This window comes from Paramisgurnus dabryanus, chromosome 8 (assembly GCF_030506205.2).
Source record: "Paramisgurnus dabryanus chromosome 8, PD_genome_1.1, whole genome shotgun sequence".
NCBI lineage: Eukaryota > Metazoa > Chordata > Actinopteri > Cypriniformes > Cobitidae > Paramisgurnus > Paramisgurnus dabryanus.
This window is the reverse complement of record NC_133344.1, coordinates 11746432-11765594: the sequence shown is the minus strand read 5'-3', so window position 1 is coordinate 11765594 and position 19163 is coordinate 11746432. Positions and strand designations below refer to the sequence as shown.

Sequence of the window (19163 nt, the reverse complement as noted above, 5' to 3'; positions counted from 1 at the left end):
ACTGGACTAGTTTAGCCTTCAGTTTTATCACAACCAACTCGATTCACGACCGCATAAAAATACTTCCTTGGCATATTGCGTTACAAAACTAGTGTGTAACTGATCGCATTTCTAGTTTATGTTATTTAGCTTATACAGGCTACGTTAATTAAACAGCTTATAAGGGCTGACTTCGCGTTATAAGAACACATAAACAGGGAACGTAAATCCCCTTGTGTTTTTTAAACTGAGGTGAACAGGGCGAAGACTTATTACAGTGGAAAGAAAACTACATTGTATTGATCCAGCATCACATTGTGTAAATTGCATTTATAGTAAGGAAGTGCACATATGCAGATATCATAGCAAATAGCCGTAAATACACACACCTTACTCTCTTGTGAAGTTTACTACGCACTGTGAGACCGTGCAAACAAGCAAAACTATCAACCACGGGTGGCAAAATAACATAGTTTTTTAGCAATGAAATATGTGCTCTTTAAATGGTGATAACAAATGTTACTTCCTTTTAAACATTAATTGATTAACTTACCTCTACAACAACAATCGTTGTCAACAGCATGAGTTTAGATATCTGGGCACTGCTATTTAGACTGGCCGTTACATGTGATCGATTAATGACTTTCTGGTGCCATAACAGCTACTTCCTGGTTGCGTCTGAAAGACAGCGGACTTGTTGGCTGCGTCCGAAAGGTAAGGCAGGCAGCTGACATGTGCCTTAAGAGGCATTGACTTTGGAGGCATGAAGACAACTCTGACAAACACATTCAGACATACTTCATAGGCAGAAAAATTTACTGAGAAGACATTATCCACATCAATACACATCATTCATCATTAATCCAAGCAATAAAAACGACGATAGAAACTAACGGTTTTACACTCATTTAAGCATTTAGGTATGCTAACCGGACCATATCAAAAATGTAAACCCTTAAGTTAGTGCACATGCGTTAGCCACTTGCTAACGTGACTCTCTGACAGTATAGAAAGAGTTTAACAACGACATTATTCATCATTAATCCAAGCGATAAAAGGACGACAGAAACTTACATTTTACACTCATTTAAGCAAGTATGTAACTTACAGGTTGTGGTTAGGAGACGCATGTTGTTCCAAATAAAGTGGGTACTGAACCATATGGGTATTTTTTTTCCTTGAAAAAGTAATTTTAATCACTGATTCTTCATATCTTCATTTGGTAGTGAAAACAACACAAACTGAAAACACAGCGTGATATGATGTTTACACACTAACTAGGTGAAGTCTCTGTGGGCAGTTCATAGTTTTCGTTTCTCTCGGGAAAGGCTGTTGGGGGAGATTATATTATGCAAAGTGTTCATGTGACGTGGATAAAGACAGGCAGGAGATTCAATCCATATAACGACTCGTTTCAGCGATTCAGAGTCGACTCCCTACTTTAGAAGCCATTAACTTTATTAATCGTGCACTTTTTGGATCAACTACTTTGCACATTGTTTACATTGATGGACAGCTACATGACACACTGCAAAACAGGTCAGTTTCGATTTTGGATCTGTGTGGCTCTTTAAACATGTCTTTATGTGTGACAGGACCTCAGATCTTCAGACACCTTCTTCAGAAAGCAGCGCGTCAGTTCATCATCCTGTGCTTCGGACACAACTGAAACCAGCTGCTGAAGAGTCTCTTTACACAATCTGAACACACAGACACAACCAGACTGTGAAATAATTTGATTTATTCAACATAAATGAGTCAATAAACTGTGCTGAACACAAACCTGATAGTCTGGAGTCCCTGAAGACACAACATGGCAGTGACAGACACAGCATCTATTTTACATTCAGTAAGATCCAGACGTTGAACAGACAGTCGTCTCAGAAGAGAAGTTAAGCTGCTCACAATCCTACAGTGATTTTGTTTTGAGTCTTTTGTGATCAATGAAAGTTCCTCTATGATCAGTGAAGAACGACCATTACATGATCTCAGTGCTCTGATCATCATCATCACCATTCTGTCTTCAAGACTGTTAAAGACAAAGTCAGAGATTTAATCACTGCTGTATGCTGTATTCACCACTGTTAAATCATATTACCTAAAAGAACTGTGTGTAACATTAATATATTGATTATAAATTGTAAAGACAGTTAGGTGTCTAACAGTCCAACCAAACAGTTAAATTATAATGGTAATGGCAGATGATTTGTCCATCATTATTGCAATAATTACAATAGATATTTCATGATGTATCATTAATCACAGAGATATTACACTGAATGTATCTCATACCTGAGTTTCTGTAGGTGTGTGATGTGTCTGAAGAGTCGTCTAACACCTCTGATAGAGATTGCTTGTGGCTTTAGAGTCAGGTTTAGTTTTGAGGATGAGAGACTCAACACTCTCCCCACACATCTGCAGGTGCTGCTGGGTAATTTTCCACTCAGAGTGACTGTAAACCCCAGAGCCTGAAGCAGAGGAGTCACCTCATCTCTATTCACTTTAGGACCAAACACTTTACACACTGATGGGATATACCGCTCAGCATTCCTACATAATTAAAAGAAAATATCTACATTTAGTTAACAGCGCTCTGAAAAACTTGTTTTACATAACAGCGAGTGAGACAGATAAATGGACTTTATTCCATAACATAACTAGAAATAAACATAGGTAAGTAAAAACATCCTGCCCATGGAATAATCCTCCACTTCAGCACTAAAGAATTAAAAAAGAATTAATTTACCTAACAAAGTGTCTGGTAAATGTATGCATAACACTGCATTGGGACAACTGTACCTGTGATGTGTTAAAAATTTAGCACAGGGACTCATTCTTGTATGTCGCTAACTCAGTTCGCTGTACTTAATTGATGAAGATTTAAGTAAACAAGTTTAGATGGCACCTTTTTAAGCAGAGGTGATACAGAAAGTCTGCCGCGAGTTTAAATTAGTCAAGTGGAATGGATTTGAAGTAATAAGCGATGTACAAAGAACAGGTCCCAGTTGTTTGTAGTCCTACAAATGTTGCTGTTAAATAACAATAGCAGTTGATTTAAATGACAACAATGAAATAAACTATAAACACAATGTAGAGCATCCTGTACAGCTCTTACCTCAGTTGTGAGATGTATGGCAGACACTGAATGAATCCTCTCACTTCACTCTCATCATCTGTCCAGTCTATCAGCTTTACTGGTTTCTTCTCTGTTTGGAGTTTCAGAACTTCTAGGAGGATGGAGGTCTTTCTCTCTGAGAGGTTTATGGTCCAGACTGCAGGAGATGACTGATAAATTGACTGTAATGCTGGTAGGACACTGCTGTCTGTTTTACTCTCATAGGCCTTCACATGCGAGCACAGATCCAGCAAGAAACCAGATTGAACAATGTTTAACTGAAAACCACGAAGGTTTCTGTCCTCACAGGGGAAAGTTGTGTGGCAGCACACAGATGTTAAAAGTTCAGTGTAATTTATTACTGTATCTGTTTCACAATTTGATGCTGCAGTGAACAGATTCATCAGAAACTGGAAACACTTTTCAGGCTCACGCTGACAGGACAATGGATCAAATCTGTAAAGACACAAATGTAAATATGACTTTATTGTTTAGTGCTGGATAATATGAGTAACTTCGCCGACCATTTTATTAGGTACACCTGTTCAATTGCTTGTAAACACAAATAGCTAATCAACCAATCACAAGGGCAGGAACTCAATGCATTTAGGCATCTAGACATGGGCTGCATCTCAGTCAGCTCCCTTGTTCAGTAGTTTGGGCACTGATCAGGAAGTCGGCTCAATTGCAAAATCCTTCAGTGTACTAAAACAATTTTTCCTTAAAATTTCCAAAGCAATGCAAAAACCAGTGAGCATTGATGGTCCCTATTTCCTTACCGGAAATCACATGACTTTTTAAAACTCTTGCAAGCCAACTTAATAAACTTCATTAAACTTTTGAAAAGACAAACATTTGTTTTAGTTGTAATATAAACACACATTGTTAGACAGGAAGGGACCACAATCCAGGGCCGGGTCTACGGGGGGGGCTGGGGGGGCATTGCCCCCCAGATTTTCCTTCTGCCCCCCCAAAAATGTCCAGCCAAACTTAAAATAACGGAGTGTCTTTAAACAAAAAATGTCTCTTTAGTCAATCGCTAGCTTTAACAGCTCCCGCCCACTATCATCTGATTAGCTTAATCAAGCCTTGGAGGTGTTTTCAGCAGTATTTAAGTCACAGGAAAAGTACTACTGTTCTCTATGACGGTAACTAAAAAAAAACACATCTTTAAAATATATATCAGAAACAATGCAATTTAGTATTACATAAACGTAATAACCAAACACATATTAATTTAAAACTTTTTTATAGTAAAACATGCCCAAAATAGCCCCTTATCCTTACTTGGACTCACCTCATTATTTATTTATTCAAAAACAACAGCCAATGGCAAGTCTCCAGCAGCATTTAATGTGTTTGTTTTAGATGTAGTTCTGTTTATTAAAATTAGAATATGCAGTTTGGTTGTGGCATACTATATAGTAGATATAAATGATATAAGATGGTTATACAGTAAATATACAGTATTGTAACAGCTGAGCATCGCGTGCAGTTTTAAATTTAAATTTTAGCGGTTTTGTCATTGTCATACATCATCTCATTCAGCTCGCGTTTGAGGAAAACTTCACACGCAAAAATCTACAGACTTTTAAGTTCAGGAGCAGCTTTCACTCCGCAATGTCATCGTAAGGTAAAACGTTGTATTTTATAATGTTGCGTTGTATTATAATATCTAATTTGCTGTGTTATGAACAAAGCAGTGTGATTTATCTTTGGTCTCGTCGCAAATCACACATACAGTATTTTAGGGCTTGTGCTTTTGTCTGGTGCTGTTATAGGCAAACAGGATAACCTTTGACAAATTTGTCATGCATGTCAAATTGCATGATGTTTCAAAATATATTATTTAAAGCATTGTGCTTTCTTGTGATATTTGAGGTTGCTGCAGCAGCATGTATGATAGGGTCAGGAATTAATGACAATACAGCTTATCACATATATCACATTGAAAATACATTATTTTAAATGAAGAAAATGTTTGAGAAGTGGAATTAAAGTTCCTAACAAGTGTTTATTTAAAATAAAGGCCTATGTTGGGTAGGGTAGGTATAAGAATGGCTTTAATTTATCTATAAGTGAAATAATAGATTAAATGCAGTGTAAACATTAATTAAATATTGCTATATGTACATTAATCTAATTGCATCTACTTTTAAAATTTGAACGTGCAAAATGACATATAAATGGCCTTTTATTATAAGACATATGCAAAATAATAATGGATTGAAACATCCATAATTTTAGTGTATGAATCATTTTAGTCGAGAAATGGCTGCCCACCCAAAAATCCTGACTGCCCCCCCCCAGTCCAGCAAGCCTAGTACCGGGCCTGCCACAATCTACTTAATATTTAAATGTAATATTTATCCAATTAATGCACAGATATATAAGAGAATAATGAAAGCATTTTTCATACTTTAATACATGTTTTAAAATTAAGTCAGAGAGATGTTGGTTTTGCCGGTTGTTGATGAATAACAGCTGTGAATTATCACAACGCGCTTAAGCAGTCACGTCACAAGAACATAAGTGAACATTGACCCAATGTGAAGTGAACTAGAGTCCTTCCTGCCCAAACCTGTGTACACTATATACTGATTCATGACCTCTGGAGCTAGGAAACAGATTGAGAGACACCCATGGAAAGGATGATTTGCTGGAGTTCAAATCGAGCATCAGAATGGCGATGAGAAAGGATTTAAGTGGTTTAAACGTACAGTAGCATGGTTGTTGTTGCCAGACTGGCTGGTCTGAGTATTTCAAAAACTGCTGATCTATTGAGATTGTTAAGCACAAACATCTCTAGGGTTTAAAAAGAATGGTCATAAAAAAGAAAATATCAGTGAAAATGTTGCATAATCTCATGAGTTTCTATTTCAGCGGCAACATACATATAGTTTGGTCAAAATGTGATGTAAACCACATGAATGCATGGATCCATCGTACTATGTATCAACAGTTCAAACTGGTGAAGATGTAATGATGTGGGGATGTTATCATGGCACGCTTTGGTCACCAATTGAGCATCGTTTAAACATCACAGCTTTACTAAACTTTGATACAATTGCTACAGTACATCCAACAGGATAACATTCATATCAAACTCATCTCATTATGTGTGTGCTGTTATCATTTCCAACCATAATCTCTGGGGAATATTTTCAGCACTTTGCTAAATCTTTGCCTATAAAAATGAATGCAATGTACCAAAATAAAGTGGTTGGTAAAGGACAATAATGAAATAAACTAAATACAATGCAGGGTGTTATTTTCCTGTACAGCTCTTACCTCAGTTGTGAGATGTATGGCAGACACTGAATGAATCCTCTCACTTCACTCTCATCATCTGTGCAGTCTATCAGCTCTACTGGTTTCTTCTCTGTTTGGAGTTTCAGCACTTCTAGGAGGATGGAGGTTTTTCTCTCTGAGAGGTTTATGGTCCAGACTGCAGGAGATGACTGATAAATTGACTGTAATGCTGGTAGGACACTGCTGCCTGTTTGATTCTCATAGTCCTTCACATATGTGTACAGATCCAGCAGAAAACCAGATTGAACAGGGTTAAACTGATAAAGATTAAGGTTTCTGTCCTCACAGGGGAAAAATGTGTAGCTGCACACAGATGTTAATAGTTTAGTGTAATTTATTCCTGTATCTGTTTTACAATCTGATGCTGTCGTGAACAGATTCACAAGGAACTGGAAACACTTTTTAGTCTTTTCCTTACAAAAATCTGGATCAAATCTGTAAAGACACAAATGTAAATACGTTTACTGCTGGATAATATGAAAAACTTAAAACATGACTTCCACCTAATATCAAGTGATGAGATTGCTTGTAAACACAAATTGCTAATCAGCCAATCACAGGGCAGCAACTTAATGCAATTAGGCATCTAGAAATGCGCTGCATTTCAGTCGGCTCCCTTGGTCAGTAGTCTGGGCACTGATCAGGGAGTCGGCCATTTTAAGGGCCGTCTCAATTGCTAAATCCTTCCAGTGCACCAGTAGCAAAGCTACATGGCCCACCCAGTCGGAAGACAATTTCCAGACAAATGTGTAAATAATTTTACAAAAACAGAAATAAATAATAGTACTACGAATAAACTTCTTATTACACTATAACTTTATATATGGAATAGAATTATGAATAAGTGCAAGTTTGCATGTTAAGGCAGATTCATAGTTTTCTTTTACCCTATAGGGCAGGGTTCCCCAAATCTTACCCTAGAGGGCCGGAGCACTGCAGATTTGAGCTCTAACCCTGATCAAACACCTGAGCAAGCTAATGAAGGTATTCATGATCACTAGAAAATCACAGGTGGGTAAGTTTGATTAGGGTTGGACCTAAACTCTGTTGTACTCCGGCCCTCCAGGGTAAGATTTTGGGAAATATGATTTGTCAGTGATTGTTAATTCCACATATGAGCGAATGAAATGAATTTAAAAATAGCGATGCAAATCATGGAGCTTAAGAGCCTTTCCATGATGATGGTGTTGTGTTTACCTGGTTCAAACACTATTGGAGATAGAGACTATTGCATTACTCATGGATATTTTGGATTCCTGAGGACATCTTTTTAAACGTTAACAAAACGAAAAGAGCATTTATTTATTTGATAAAGACTTCATGCAGTTTTGAAAGACTGTTTTCCACAACATATTGCATAAAAACACATACGCTCCTTATGATGAATGCTTATCTGAGAAATTTATTTCTGCTCTTCTTTGCGCAAAGTCACAGATTATGATAAAAAATATTGGACTTTGTTAGTATGAGACTATCACCATCTTTAACCAGAAGCCCCATCTCAGACTAATAGACATGGTAAGGTAAGTTCAGACATTTTCTTAATGTTTATAGAGTTGTTATTATTTTCAGTAGTATTATTTATAGTTTATAGTCAGGAGTATTACTCCAGTCAGCTATACATTTAGTTGGGCAGATTATGTGTGATATCATAAGCTGTATGACAAACCTATGATTTACTGCTGTTGGAATAAAATTTAAATTTAAATGACAACACATGCAAAACACTTTGGGCAGAGGCCTTGTGTCCTTAGGTAATTCAGCCTGAATGTGGGCACTCTAATGTTGATTGATAGATTTGTTTATTAACCTTTTTAGAGAAGTACTTACACACACGCACACACACACACACACACACACACACACACACACACACACACACACACACACACACACACACACACACACACACACACACACACACACACACACACACACACACACACACACACTTTATATCTGGCTTGTCAGTGCCAAGTTGATTAATGGCCATTTTATCATTAAAGCTGTAGTCGGCAAGATTTTTTTGATTATATTCACTGAAACCGACACTATGCTTCGATAGAACAACATAAATTTGACTGTTTAAAGCTCACATAACACACATTATTTCTGCATTTCTGATGTTAATCTGGAGTACCTATAGAGTAGTATTACATCCTTTATATCTCCGAAGAGTTTTTAGTTTAATCAGATCTATAAAAGAAAGATTAGCTTTACCGATTCTTTCCTATAACGTATGAAAAGTACAAGTCATGCAACACTATACAACACTGTTTACTTATGATTCACTACATGTTTGTCTCATTTATATAATATGCACGCGCCTATTTCCAACACACGACAGAAGTCTTAATTACCGCATGCAACTCATGACCCCGTTGGGACTTTTCAATAAAATCCTGCGCATCACACACACACGCAAAACTCCGCTGCTACCCCGGATGATAAACTATATCCATTGTTTCCATAAGGCTGGCTTTCTTTTCCTTACATCCAAAAACACACTTCTTCATTCATGCCATTGTTTTGAAAGTTTTGAAATTAAACAAAGCTGTCACGTGATGTAATGTTTGCAATTTCAAGTGTCTGATTGACGGGTGGGTAGGGGTTTTCTGGGGAAAGTGCCCACAAAAATAAGTAATACGTATAGAAACCCCTGAAACGTCAGCTGGACCCGTAATCGAAATAAACTTTCCGAAACTTGTACGAACCCTGGCAAAGTGCATTCGGCACAGAAATACTCTGTAATATTGGACCGGCATTTGAAGGGTGGAGAGATCTATGAGGTTTCAAAGGGTTCAAGATGGATGCAGAGCTTGCCACATTTCTTCTCGACAGGTAATTGTGCTTTATCAACCAATGATTGTATTTCTAAATGTTATGTAAGTAATAAGTATGCTTGCACACGCACTGACGAGGACGAGCTCGACAGGAGGTTGCTCAGTGGTAGTGTGTGAGGGGCATGAAAATTGTAAGCACTCAAAATCATCTCAATCCTCCAGAGTTGTTGACTGCAGCTTTAACTATCCATCTCTTAAACGAGTTCTATAATGAAAACTCTACACTGTTACCTTTAGGTTGATCTGTACCAATCCTCATGTACACTCCTTGTTAAATTTTATCATAGCCTACTGACGCTTTCACGTCATGCACTTTGCTGACGAGGAATGACATTTCATTGTTCGGAACTGCGTTCACGTAACGTAAAACTAATTCCGTTACTAATTCAGTTTATATTGAGTTCTATGTTTTCAAGTGGATTAATATTTTAGACTGTAAAGCACAGCCACCTGCCCATATATTGTAGACAAGCCATTGCTGGTTAATTATACAGTAATTTGTTTTATCATTTTCCCTTTTGAAACATTGTGCTGCATGGCATCAAGGCAACTTAGCTTACAATTTATTTACATTATGCTTTGCCCACCCTTTTTTTAAAATTGCCCATCCAATCAATAATTTCTGGCCTCACCACTAATAACAACCATAATCTCTGAGGAATGTTTTCAGCACCTTTGCTCAATCTCTACCTTAAAGAATTAATGCAGCAGAAAAATAATAACAATGTAGCGTGGGATTTTCCTTACCTCAGTTGTGAGATGTATGGCAGACACTGGATGAATCCTCTCACTTCACTCTCATCATCTATCCAGTCTATCAGCTCTACTGGTTTCTTCTCTGTTTGGAGTTTCAGCACTTCCAGGAGGATGGAGGTCTTTCTCTCTGAGAGGTTTATGATCCAGACTGCAGGAGATGACTGATAAATTGACTGTAATGCTGGTAGGACACTCCTGCCTGTTTGGCTCTCATAGTCCTTCACATGTGAACACAGATCCAGCAGAAAAACAGATTGAAGTGAATGAAACCGATAACCATGAAGGTATCGCTCATTAGAGGGAAAAGATGTGTAGCTGCACACAGATGTTAATAGTTCGGTGTAATTTAATTCTGTATCTGTTTCACAATCTGATGCTGCTGTGAAAAGATTCACAAGGAACTGGAAATACTTTTCAGGCTCACGCTGACAGGAAAATGGATCAAATCTGTAAAGACACAAATGTAAATATGACCTTATTGTTTAGTGCTGGATATTATCAAAACTTTGAAAAACAGGACTTCTGCCTTATATCAAGTGATGAAGTTCAGACCACAGAATGTCTCTTAAGAGTGCAATTGTTACAATGGTTTTAAGAGCATAATATACACTCACCAACCATTTTATTAGGTACACCTGTAAACACAAATAGCTAACAAGCCAATCACAGGGCAGGAACTCAATGCATTTAGGCATCTAGACATGAGCTGCATCTCAGTCAGCTCTCTTGTTCAGTAGTCTGGGCACTGATCAGGGAGTCGGACATTTTAAGGGCTCTCTCAATTTTTCCTAGAAATTCCCACAATGCAATGCAATAAACAGTGAGCATTGATGTCCCTATAGGTGTATTCAAGTTCATGCGGCGCTGGGCAGACCAATCAGCGAGGTTTGTCGCTTGCAGTCGAGGGAGGACAGGTCAGAGAAGACAGACCCTTCAAGTTGGACACCTGCTGCTTGCCGTAGTGATGTGTGCGCTGTGTTTTCTTTTTTTTATCATGAAGGAAGTGAATTAAGAGTAGGCTATACGAGAATTGTGAAGAATATTTAAATAGTGTCAATTGGCTTATGATACTACTATTTTTCTCAAAAATTATTCAGAAATTACAAAAGCAGTGGGGTGTATTAAAGAATTTTTGGTAACACTTTACAATAAGGTTCATAAGTTAACTACATTAGTTAACATGAACTAATAATGAACTGCACTTATACAGCATTTATTAATCTTTGTTAATGTTAATTTCAACAATTACTAATACTTTATTAAAATCTTGTTAACCGTAGTTAATGCACTGTTAACTAACATGAACAAACAATTTAGGGCTCGAAATTGCGACTATTAATCTGTGCGACCTTAAAATATATTTGGGAGCAAAATCTTCAAAATCTTTGCCTTAAAGAATTAATACAGCAGAAAAATGAATGTACCGAAATAAAGTGGCTGGTGAATGTATACAAACGTACAGTCTAAATACAGTTTTTTGATGTAAAAATTTTGTTCTGGTGTTTGCATTTCGGCATAAATACAAATAGCAGTGGGATTTAATTGACAACAATGAAATAAACTAAATATAATGTAGAGTGATTTTCCTGTACAGCTCTCACCTCAGGTTTGAGATGTATGGCAGACACTGGATGAATCCTCTCACTTCATTCTCATCATCTGTCCAGTCTACTAGCTTTACTGGTTTCTTCTCTGTTTGGATTTTCAGCACTTCTAGGAGGATGGAGGTCTTTGTTTTTGATAGGTCTATGGTCCAGACTGCAGGTGAACGATACAATGACTGTAATGCTGGTAGGACACTCCTGCCTGTTTCACTCTCATAGTCCTTCACATGTGAGTACAGATCCAGCAGAATATCATATCGTTCAATCCAATCCTCAAAATCATCATTATATTCTACATCATAAGGAAAAGTTGTGTAGTTGCACACAGATGTTAATAGTTCAGTGTAATTCTTTCCTGTATTTGTGTCAAGCTCTGATGCTGCAGGGAACAGATTCATCAGAAATTGAACAGTATTTTCTCTCTTCTCAAAGAAAACATAGTAAGTAAATCTGCAGAGAAACACAGAATTATCACTTTAATGTTTAATGTTTAGACTTCGTGTGTTGTATAAAATCTCAAATTAAAGAGACAATCCACTTTTTTTGAAAATATGCTCATTTTCTAGCTCCTCTAGAGTTAAACATTTGATTTTTACCGTTTTGGAGTCCATTCAGCCAATAAGCCAGTCTGGCGGTAGCACTTTTAGCAAAGTTTAGCATAATCCATTTAATCTGATTAGCCCATTAAGATTGCGCTCAAAAATACCCAAAGAGTTTTTTTTTCCTATTTAAAACTTAAAGACTCTTCTGTAGTTACATTGTGTACTAAGACCGACAGACAGAATCTGTGACAGATTCAGTTGATGTCAGACAGTTTCTACACTGTGTTTGTGTTCTGACTATCATGAAAGTGTTGTTGTGTCGTGTGTGTTACATTGCTGGATGCTGGATGAAGCCGCTACATTAGAAAAACATGAACACATAGACAAACTCTCTACAGGACAAACAATCACAAAACCTAGAAATCAATTTTATACTCTTAAAACTCTCACCTCAGTTGTGAGATGTATGGCAGACACTGGATGAATCCTCTCACTTCATTCTTATCATCTGTCCAGTCTATCAGCTCTACTGGTTTCTTCTCTGTTTGGAGTTTCAGCACTTCTAGGAGGATGGAGGTCTTTGTCTCCGACAGGTTTATGATCCAGACTGCAGGAGATGACTGATAAATTGACTGTAATGCTGGTAGGACACTCCTGCCTGTTTGGCTCTCATAGTCTTTCACATGTGAGCACAGATCCAGCAGAAAATTACTTCGTTCAGTCTGATACTCCAAATCATCATTATAATCGCCTACATCATAAGGAAAAGTTGTGTAGCAGCACACAGATGTTAATAGTTTAGTGTATTTTTCTCCTGTATTTGTGTCAAACTCTGATGCTGCAGTGAACAGATTCACCAGAAAATGAAGTGATTCTTTCTTTTTAGAGAAAACAATAAATCTGTGGAGAAAACACAAATTATATTTACTTTAAATGTCCAGTGCAGGATAACATGAAATGCTGCTAAAGACTCATCATTTAACTCAATTAGATTCAATGGAGGCAAATCATGGAGGCAATAGAGGAAATCCTCAGATATAGGGAAGGAGGGATTTAACATACTGCAGAAGAGTATCAAAATTTGACTGACTTCCCTAAGGCATGCAGAACATTTAAGGATGGTAAGGAAAAGGAAATAACGTACAAGGACTCGTTTCTTTAAAGATCCATTTAAGTTTAAGTAAAATCCCTATTTGTGAAGACATCAAAGCAAAACCTTGACAATTTCTTGGGTAAAACATATTCTGACCCAAGGAGGCACGAACGGACACTGATCCCAGCCGAGATGCCACCTATCAAACAGCCAGAGCACTTGGTGGATGGAGCACAAAATGGAAGGAGTTGGAGTATATAGTTAAGAAAGCAAGATCTTCATCAGCCCCAACCCCTAACAGGGTCCCTTACATGCCGTATAAGAACACACATAAGGTCCTCCACTTTTTATGGAAATTAATCAGAGTGGTTTGGGAAAAACAAGCGATACCTAAGGCCTGGTGGAGGGCTGAGGGTGTACTGATATCAAAAGAGGAGAAGACATCACCCATTAGTCAGTTCCGGCCTATTAGCCTACTTAATGTTGAAGGGAAAATGTTCTTCAGTGTTATAGCTCAGAGATTGAACATTTATCTTGTGAAAAATGGGCTTGTGGACACAACAACCCAGAAAGCGGGAATATCAGGGATCTCAGAATGCCTTTAGCATACCAGCATGATTTGGCATCAGATTCAGTCAGCCAAGAAAGACAAGAGGTATACCCATGTCATCTTCCTTGACCTTTTTTCTGCAAGAGGCCTACAAATTTGGGACTTTCCATCATGTCCTATGTGGTTAAATTAAATCCAAATGTAAAAGGCTTTGACTATTGGAGAGACTTAAAGATCCAAAAAACACCAAATCATAATCAAGGACTCAGGCAATAACAGTTCACATTTCACTTCTACTAGATATTTGTACAGAGTGGTTGTAAATATAATCCTCAATTTAAAAAATACATCACATTTTTCTTGATACTGTTCAGCTGATATCTTTCAGATCCCTTAGTAAATGTCGCACAAAGATGTATGTAACAAATAATCTTGCATTATTTATGTAAAAGGATTCTTTTAACTGACCCGAATAAGTTGATGTCAGTCAGATTGACTGTGTTTGTGTTCTTACGATTATGAAAGTAAACTTAAGTTTACAATTAAAGTCAAGTGCTGTTGTGTGTGCTACGAAGGCAGCTCCACTCACAGCATTACTCACACAACAGGATTTTATTTTAGTCTGCCCCTGTGATGTATTAAAATTCAGTTTTGGTGTTCCTGTTTGTTCATACTTTGGTAAACAATCACTGGTAATATATTGCATTTAATTGAAATAAAACTCTCACCTCAGTTGTGAGATGTATGGCAGACACTGGATGAATCCTCTCACTTCACTCTCATCATCTGTCCAGTCTATCAGCTCTACTGGTTTCTTCTCTGTTTGGAGTTTCAACACTTCTAGGAGGATGGAGGTCTTTCTCTCTGAGAGGTTTATGGCCCAGACTTCAGGAGTTGACTGATAAATTGACTGTAATGCTGGTAGGACACTCCTGCCTGTTTGACTCTCATAGTCTTTCACATGTGAGCACAGATCCAGCAGAAAATGCCATTCTTCATAATTCACAGATGACAGCAGCATCTTCACAGTTGTCTCTATGGTCTCTTTCTGACAGACAGCAACATGAAGACATAAATCCAGTACAAATAATCTCTTTCTTTCTTTCCACAGTTCAGAAGATTCATTTGGTGGTTTAATAAATCTAACCAGAGAGCAAACAAAATTAAGTTATTGATTACAAAGCAAACAATGGGTTTTGATTTTAAAAATACTGTTGATCAGCCAATTTTCCTACCAAAATAAGAAAATATTAAATAACATAGTTAGAGAACTAGTATGATTAGAATGTAACAATAAAATAAAGGCCTTAAACATAATGAGTTAATGAACCAGAAACTGAGGATAGCACAGATATTAAGTCACTAAAAGAGCAACAATTACAGGGAAGACAATGGACGAGACATTTCTCTGGATTTACAAAACCTTGGGAACTTTTGGGATAAAGTACACAACTGCGTTAAATATAGTGATTTTCGTGCAAGCGCGTCTTTGCAAGGTTCAGCTGGAGATGTCACTCAGGCATGCTGAGATGCAGGCAGAAACCTTTGGATCGGCAAACTGGAATGACAAATGGAGTTGTGTGACATCTGCCTAGCAGCGGTAGGAAAAGCCATTTTTCTGAATTACAGAACCCAAGGGTATCATGTATATAGAAAACAGCAGTGGTCCAAGCACTGAGCCTTGAGGTACCCCAGTATGGAGACATTGAGGTTCAGAGAAGTCACCTCTCCAGGATACACTAAATGACCTGCCAGAGAGGGCATGAGCTGTCTAAACAGGATGTTAGCGTGTCAAACCAGTGGTGATTTCAGAAGTGCATTACAAACACATCAGTCCAGTGGCACACAATTTATATTATCAATATGGCTTCACTAGTGAGGCATGGTGGACTGTGTGCGGTTCATGAGTTGGATCTATACATGCCTAAAATACTGAAGGTCCTACTAAAGTCTTACCTCAGTTGTGAGATGTATGGCAGACACTGGATGAATCCTCTCACTTCACTCTCATTATCTGTCCAGTCAATCAGCTCTACTGGTTTCTTCTCTGTTTGGAGTTTCAACACTTCTAGGAGGATGGAGCTCTTTCTCTTTAAGAGGTCAATAGTCCAGACTAAAAAAAAAATGCATCATGTGTAATTAAAGCAAAAAAAGTGAAATGTTAGTATGAGTTTTTTATTTTATTTCACATGTATCTCACCATCCACAGGTACAGATGTTTCCTCACTAGGTTTGCTGGTGATGTCCTCATAGACAGCAGATACTCTGACTCTGTAGCAGGTGCTGTGAGGTACAGTTAAAGTACATTCACACTCAGATCCTTGTGTATATACTGATGACCAGCCCTCCAGTCCTGCTTCTCTATACTCAACCATATACTGCAGAACTGGACAATCTTCATCTGCTTCAGCTTTTAACCAGGTTAGTTTGAGAGTATCTCTGCTCAGTTGAGTAACAGAGGGTCGTCCTGGCCTCGTTACAGAAGATGTTTGAAAGTGAATAATCCAGCTAAAGTTGCTCATACTGTTGTTGTCACAAACTGCATATCTGAGCTGATATCCTGTGTCTGGTTCTAAATCAGATAAAACAAACTTTTCTATAAAAGTGTGAGCATTAACAGTCATCTGTTTCCAAGTGTTGTGTCCTTCATCATCAACTCTGTACTCCACCACATACTTCTCAATGCTTTTATTTTTCTGTAAATGACTCCACTTCACAGACACACTGTTGTGTTTTATTTGAGTTATCTGAGCAAGATCTGGTTTCACTCCAAACTTCATGTTTCTGCTCACAATCATCCCAGCATAATAAAACTGCACAGTGAATTTAGGAAATTCATCATCTGGTACAGATGCAGCAATGAATCTGGTTTGTTCTGTATCTTCATTTGCCTCTTTAGCAGCAATATACAATCGTAAATCAATGAGCACTTTCTGATTGATTTTAACAGGTTTGGACTGAAGTGAATATGTTGGTGTAATGTGATCAGATTCAATATGGTGCTTCAGAGCAGTGAGGAATGAATCTTCATCATCTGGTGAGGTAAGAGTGAAACACATCACTCGGTTTATCTGTGGGTCATTTATGATCTGATGTAACTCTGACTGAGATTTCACAACAGTGATGTCTGCAGCTTTACAATCATTTAAAATCTTCAGTTCAGTTTCTTTATTCTCCAGCCACTGGTTTATGTTATCTGCACTGAATGGTGATCGGTCATGTCTCTCTAGTAGATGTCGAAGTTTCTTCTCTCCTTCCTCTTCTTTAACTTCAGAATCTTCAGCAATCTCTGTGATACCTCTCTGATAATCTGCTTTGTATTTCTGAAGAAGCTCTGAAAAATCCACTAATTTATCTTTCAAAGCAGGAAGCCAAATAACAACACTTAGATTATCTGGGCTTGTCATACAATCCTGACATTTCTTGATCTGTTTATTTAGATGTTCTAGGATGTTCTCAGCTCTTTGCATCAAACTTTCATTGAATCCACTGAGAGCAGCACACGCTGAGGAACTTTTAATATTGCTATATTATGAGACAAATAGCAACATGTAATGTAAAGTTAATCCTGTATTCGCATTGTTCAATTATCACTTGCAAATACTGAACATATTTATACAGCCATAGATTTCCAAAATTAATTTTAGTTTCAACATAAGAGGTCCATAAAAGAGAACTGATTCTAAATTCAGTAAGTGTACTTTACAATCAATCTAATTTGAAAGCTCCTCCCTTAAAAGAAAATATGTGTTATTAAAATGTTTGCTAATATTACCTTTTATTCTTTCTTTTATGTGGAACTCCGTCTTTAAACTCTTTTGGTTGATTATTTGACTGGTTAGTTTGTGGAGGCGTGCAGGTGGGGTCTGAAGATATTGCTTTGTCTCGTCTGATCCTTTGTAAAAATAAAGAAGCAAAAACAACAATGGTTTACAGTGAATACTATGCAAAAAGACAATAGAATGTGACCCATTGCACACATTTTTTTTGTATCAATGCACTGTCATATGTGAAACTTTACATGGCTTTAACTTTGACAAATGTGTGAAAAAATGTACTAAGACAGGAAAGTCCTTTTTACAGATGTAAAGGTTTGTAAAAAACAACAACATGCTATATTATCTAAAACACTCTTACTGTTCACACTCCATATTCCCCATGTCCTCTTCTGAGTCTTGTGAGTCCTCCATATCTACCCTTAAAAATTGCCTAAATGCTGAAGTCTTCAGGCCAGGGGTACATAACAAACACATACACAAGGAAATAGGGGAGAATAAGATACGCCAGTGGACAAATTAAAGAAACAATTTATGCGTGAACACAAATTCAGGATGAATCGATCAATGTCTATGATTATCATAATAAATACAATGTATTTTGCCAAGTTTTATATAAATAATATGCAAACACATGTTAGACAAGTAATGATGACCATTAGCAGTAGAAATGTGTGTTAGTTTCTCCTTAACTTTACTTACTTTAAGGAAAAGTAAAAGTAAAACTCTTTACATAATGTCCACTACTGTATCTCGGACATAAATCACAACAACGTAGTTAAATAAAAGTCACGTTTTAATACGCCTTTACTTTCATACATGTAACTTTACCCATTTCGATTCATTTTGTTTTCGGGTCAAAGACTTAATGTAACTCAATGTAAAATATTTTAAAAACACAGTCTACAGTTCGGCTCCAATGTACACAAACACAAATATGAGAAGTCTGACACTGAACGTATAACGATTTTTACCTCAATATTACACTTTAACTTGCGTTTCGTGTTTTCGTGTTGCACATCACTTTATTAACTTACATATTTTGCAGTTTTCCCGTCCTCTGATGTTTAGATCTATAAAGTCTAAAGCGTTTTAAACGTTTTCTCTGTCGACGAAGTTCCTCAGGTAAATCGTACATCACCACCAGACTGTTTGTCTAGCGCGTCACGTGATGGGAAGTGAGCGTCCCTGCAGTCAGGTGGATGGCTGCGCCATAGATATGTATAAAGGCTAGATGGCTCGCCCGCGCTGCTGGCCAATTGAGTGGAACGTCTGCATTTTGGCGGCCATCTTAGGACAGGTCGCTCGCTCACTCCTAGCATTGAGTTTTAATGATGCAGGTACTTTTAAATGACCATAACTTGCTTAATTTTTTACCGATTTTCAAACGGTTTGGTTTATTATAAACGTCAAAGATGTAACTATGACACTGCATACCTATACTAAAAATATATAAAAAAATCATGAAACATGTCAAAGCATCCAGTATTATAGCCACGTTAATAACGTTTGTAAAAAACCAAACCGTTTGAAAATCGGTAGAAAATTGAGCAAGTTATGGTCATTTAAAAGTACCTTCACCATTAAACTCAA

The 19163-nt window shown here is 37.3% G+C and overlaps 1 protein-coding gene across 2 annotated transcripts; it reads right to left on the bottom strand.

The window, feature by feature from the left end:
* Positions 1-817: 817 nt before the first annotated feature.
* Positions 818-18736, bottom strand: LOC135770744 (uncharacterized). Of its 2 annotated transcripts, XM_065280514.1 has the most exons (14): positions 18608-18736; positions 17932-18017; positions 17570-17689; positions 15995-17319; positions 15751-15907; positions 14523-14936; positions 12602-13051; positions 11607-12059; positions 9997-10452; positions 6386-6841; positions 3095-3550; positions 2272-2529; positions 1763-2008; positions 818-1679 (listed from the first exon to the last, which is right to left on the bottom strand). In XM_065280514.1, the coding sequence occupies exons 2-14, from the start codon at positions 17982-17984 to the stop codon at positions 1562-1564; spliced, it is 4962 nt and encodes a 1653-aa protein (XP_065136586.1). In that variant the 5' UTR covers positions 17985-18017; positions 18608-18736; the 3' UTR covers positions 818-1561. The 2 variants fall into 2 exon arrangements, with proteins under 2 accessions (XP_065136586.1, XP_065136587.1); XM_065280515.1 differs by lacking the exons at positions 3095-3550; positions 6386-6841.
* Positions 18737-19163: the final 427 nt, after the last annotated feature.